We start from the raw sequence: 4,138 nt of genomic DNA, 5'->3' as shown, positions 1-4,138 counted from the left end.
AGGAAAAAAATGAGAGAAACAGTAGCTCTGTTTGGACAAGATGTAAATAAACTCACTGTCTCTCTGAACAATATCACGAATTGCTAACCAGTGCTAATAGTTACTGGACTTTAAATTTTGTTGAAATAAATACACATTTAATGTAACTTGCTTAAAAGTGTTGCTAGTGTTGAGCCACAGAGTACAACACCTGTTTATGTCTTCAGTGCATTATATCATGCTTTTCTTATTTTACTTACATTTTGGGAGAGCATGGTTTTAATTATTGTAAAATAGAGTTCTACTATATGCTCTAAAAAGACAAAGGAAGGAAATGATTTTAAGTTTGATTTTCAATAAACATTATAAACAAGACTAGAGGGTAGAAACAAAATAAAGCAAGAAGCTCTGGAAGTTTAGCACCATGCTAAAATGTACTGCCTAGAGGAGAATACCACAAAACAGAGCTCAGTTTTTTATTAAGACGTGAATAGAATATTTTCAGTGACAACTAAATTCTATTTCGTATAGTTTTACTTGAGTAGATGTCTTTAAGACTAACACATTTGGGGATTTTTTTTTTTTTGGGGGGTGTGTGTGTGCTTGTTTTCTACCCAGTACACTTCATTTTTTGAGTTTAATCATCGCCTGGAGTCTGCGATGGACAAGGCGTATGTCTACAGGTAAAGATGGCTCTGCAAGCTTCGGGTGGCGGGGCGGGGGGGACGGTGATTCCCAGGCAGGGAGAGTGTGACTCCCTGCAAAGGCAGCAGGGCAGCCTTAGGCTCTTGGCTCCTGGTTGGATGAAACAGAAGATCATGTCCTAAAACAGATTCGCGAAGTACGAAAGTCAAACTCGATTTCAGAAGGATGTAAGAACAAAAACTGGGCTGAGTTGCTTGCTCCCATCAGAACAATACAGTTCAACGTGCCCTGTCACGAGTGGACGGTCCAGCTCTCTCGTGACAGTTCATTCTAATCTGAATTTCATTTATTTGCTGTTTCGAGCCTCACTTGCACAGAGACCTCTGGTCACTGTTGATCACAGCGTAAAACCCCATGAGCTTTCCTGAGATACCCAGTTAAATCAGCGTGGTGTGTTTTATGGGACTCATAGTGGAGAGTGACCCTCGAGGCAGGTCTTTCAGGGAGTTGATTTATACCCTCTGTGAAAAGAGAGGAAGGTTTTTCACCCTCTGTCAGTCGCAGTTAAGACATCGCAGGCAGAAAGCACGCCAGGCCACCATCATTTTACAGCGTGCCGAGGGGAGCAAGCAGCTTGCAGATTCAAAGCAAGGGGCTTGGTGGAGACCTTGAGGAACAGGAAACGTTAGAATAGGCCATGCTCCTCATTCTGCACGTGTCCTCCCGACAGAGTCTTCCGGACCACGGGGTACCTGCTGTTCACTCTGCACATCAACGCCTGCATCTATTACTGGGCTTCAGCCTATGAAGGACTTGGAACCACGAAATGGACGTATAACGGTGAAGGAAACAAGTACGTTTTAATTGTGAAGGAAACTTCATTGAGCCTTACCTTTCTGTTTCAGTATATGACTTTTCTTAAGCCAGTGTTTTTAAAAGTCATAACTCGTGAATAGACAGTAAAAACTGTATAGTATGGTGTTTTTCAGGGAGAGAGAATAGAGTAGAGGAGAACAAAACAGGAAATATCAGAGTCTGTCATACATAGTAGGTGCGTGCGTGCATGTGTGTCTGTGTGTCTGTGTGTGCTCCTGGGCTGACCTAGCAAATGCATTTCTTACTCTGGATCATAATAAAAAGAAGTTTGGAAGCCTCTGTTTTAGAAAACTCAGCGGTAAGGTAACTTTTAATAACTCCAATGCTAACCTTTAGTAATGGACAATGTTCATTATTTGGAGGGCAGGTGCAGTGGCTACTTAGTTTACCGCTGAAGTGTTTTATGGGTTTATGAGTCAGCTATAACCACTAGCTCAGTTAAATACCTAGAGAGTAAGAAGGATCATAAACTTGACAACTTGATGTGCAACTATCCCAGGAGTAAAAGCCATCACTTGGAAACCTTAGGGCAGCGGAATCAGGACTTGGTAACCACAGGGAGTCATTTAGTAGTGAGGTTTCCTTTCGGTAGGGACAAGGGCCGGGTGTGAAGCAGACTCCACTCACTGCCTGCTCCAATGACATGACACTGAGCAGATTATAAGGCCATGTCCTTACTGGAGAAGAGCAGGGCCCAGCGTAACTTCGAAGGGCAAGTCACAGCAGCCATGGGAAGGTAAGCAGTTATAGGTTACAGCAAAGAGAGTGACTATGCCTCACAAAATTACATGCTCCCCAGACTGAGTTGGATGTGTATGCGGGATTATAGCAACATTTTTTGAACTTTGAACCAGACCTGATCTTAAAAATGTAAAGTCAGAAGGCCCACCGATTAGGAAAATACACACACACACACAGAATATCTATTCCTGGAAAGTTTATAACCAAATATATTAGTAATTCCCTTTAGAACGTGAATTAAGTATGTATTTAGTTTAATACAAATAATTTATATAGAAAACTGAGTAAGGTACCAACTGCAGTAAATATGCCTGAAAGTGAGTATGTAATCCAACGTCATTACATGCATGAGTCTGATAACTTTATCGAATTAGCAAATTAATATACAGTCGCATCAGGATGCCTCCGAGAAGAAGTAGAGCTATTTCCTTTTTCACACCTGGGTGCCCCTCTGTAGCATTTCTGGAAAACATATCTTGTTCTCAGTGCCTAGAACATTGTTAAGTATATAATAAACACTCAATCTGTTAGGTATGTAAAGAAGTAGAAAGGAAGGGAGAAGGGGAGTAAGGAGAAAAAGAAGAAATGACCAAATCTTTATTATAACAGAAATAAAGAAATGTCAGCTTCAGCTCCTAGGAAACTTAAGCTAAAGTGTGCTCGTATTTGAGGCCTCTGATCTCAGCAAAGTGTAGGCCAGACACCCAGAGCGCCCTGTCTCTACGGTACAGCAAGATAAATTACTTGTAATTTTTGTGGTAAAATTACTTGTTATAAGATATATTTCCACACAATTAAAATTACAACAGTTTTCAATGATTGCAGAATTCTCTAGAAAATAAAAAGAATCTCCAAAGTCTAAAAAAACAGAAGTACATACTGAAGGAAGCGGGAGTAGAGGGGTGCGATAGCCGCTAAGGGACAGACGCAGACCGCATTCGCTCAAGGACACAGGTTGCCGGCCGTACGAAGAAAATACCTTTAAGAGCAGCATTTTTACATGTTTTAAGATAATTTGCAGATGGCAGTTATTAACATCATCTGTCCCTTCTATTGCTTCATATTGCATTTTGATCTTTAAGCCTAAAGCGTTTTACTTAGCCTGTATAGTTAACATGTTTATTCTGAAGTACAGTACTTAGGAGGAAGTGACTTACTGTCTGTAAATTACTTTGAAGTGCATCCAAAAAATTAGATGGATTAATGGATGGAAAAATGGAGGATCACGTGACAAAGGGTAGAGTAAAATGTTCATGGTAGAATCCAGGGCAATGGATATAAAAATTTTCAGTTTTTCCGTTTGAAATTTTTCATAACAAACTATTGGAGAAAAGTTTCATGTCACGTTTGTTTCACAGAGGAAGAATCTCTGTTTCGCACTAAATGTTCTTTATAGTTTTATGTCAGATTCTGCCTTACTGTTTTAACCTGGAGCTGATAGGATATATATATGCAGTCCATTAGATAATTCATGTACTAAATCAGCCAGATGGAAGCTCCGTGAAGAGATCTCTCTGCCTGGGTACAAATATTAGCAGTGGACACACTTGACTAATTAACCTAATCCTAGGAAGTCAATAAAGTGCCATCTAATTAAATTACAGATCTTACCTTTGGTTGTGCATGTCTGGGTATAAGACGTGACCAAGAAAAGAATCCAAGAGAAAACCTCAAAGCATCAGGGCAGAAAACTTCCAGTTAACACTGCAGACTATTTAATACACAAAAAAATAGTTCAAGGCTAACCCTCCAGATCTGGAAAACCAGTGCTTAAGTTCCGCATGAGATTGTTACTTAACATCTATAAATAAGAAAATTAGAGAAAGTAATTCATGTTTGTTCTTGTTAACACTCCAGTGACCTTGGAGGGGACAGTAGTCCCAATGCATGTACTGGA

The 4,138-nt window shown here is 40.0% G+C and overlaps 1 protein-coding gene across 1 annotated transcript in view; it reads left to right on the top strand.

Moving 5' to 3' along the window:
- The window catches only part of CNGB3 (cyclic nucleotide gated channel beta 3), a 101,863-nt gene that overhangs the window by 61,812 nt on the left and 35,913 nt on the right, over window positions 1–4,138 (top strand). The window contains 2 exon segments of the mRNA XM_006924108.2: window positions 598–662; window positions 1,355–1,477. Coding sequence (XP_006924170.2) covers window positions 598–662; window positions 1,355–1,477 — 188 coding nt within the window.

Source organism: Pteropus alecto, unplaced genomic scaffold (assembly GCF_000325575.1).
Source record: "Pteropus alecto unplaced genomic scaffold, ASM32557v1 scaffold87, whole genome shotgun sequence".
NCBI lineage: Eukaryota > Metazoa > Chordata > Mammalia > Chiroptera > Pteropodidae > Pteropus > Pteropus alecto.
The sequence above is the reverse complement of the archived record's forward strand: the minus strand, read 5'-3'. Positions and strand labels throughout refer to the sequence as shown.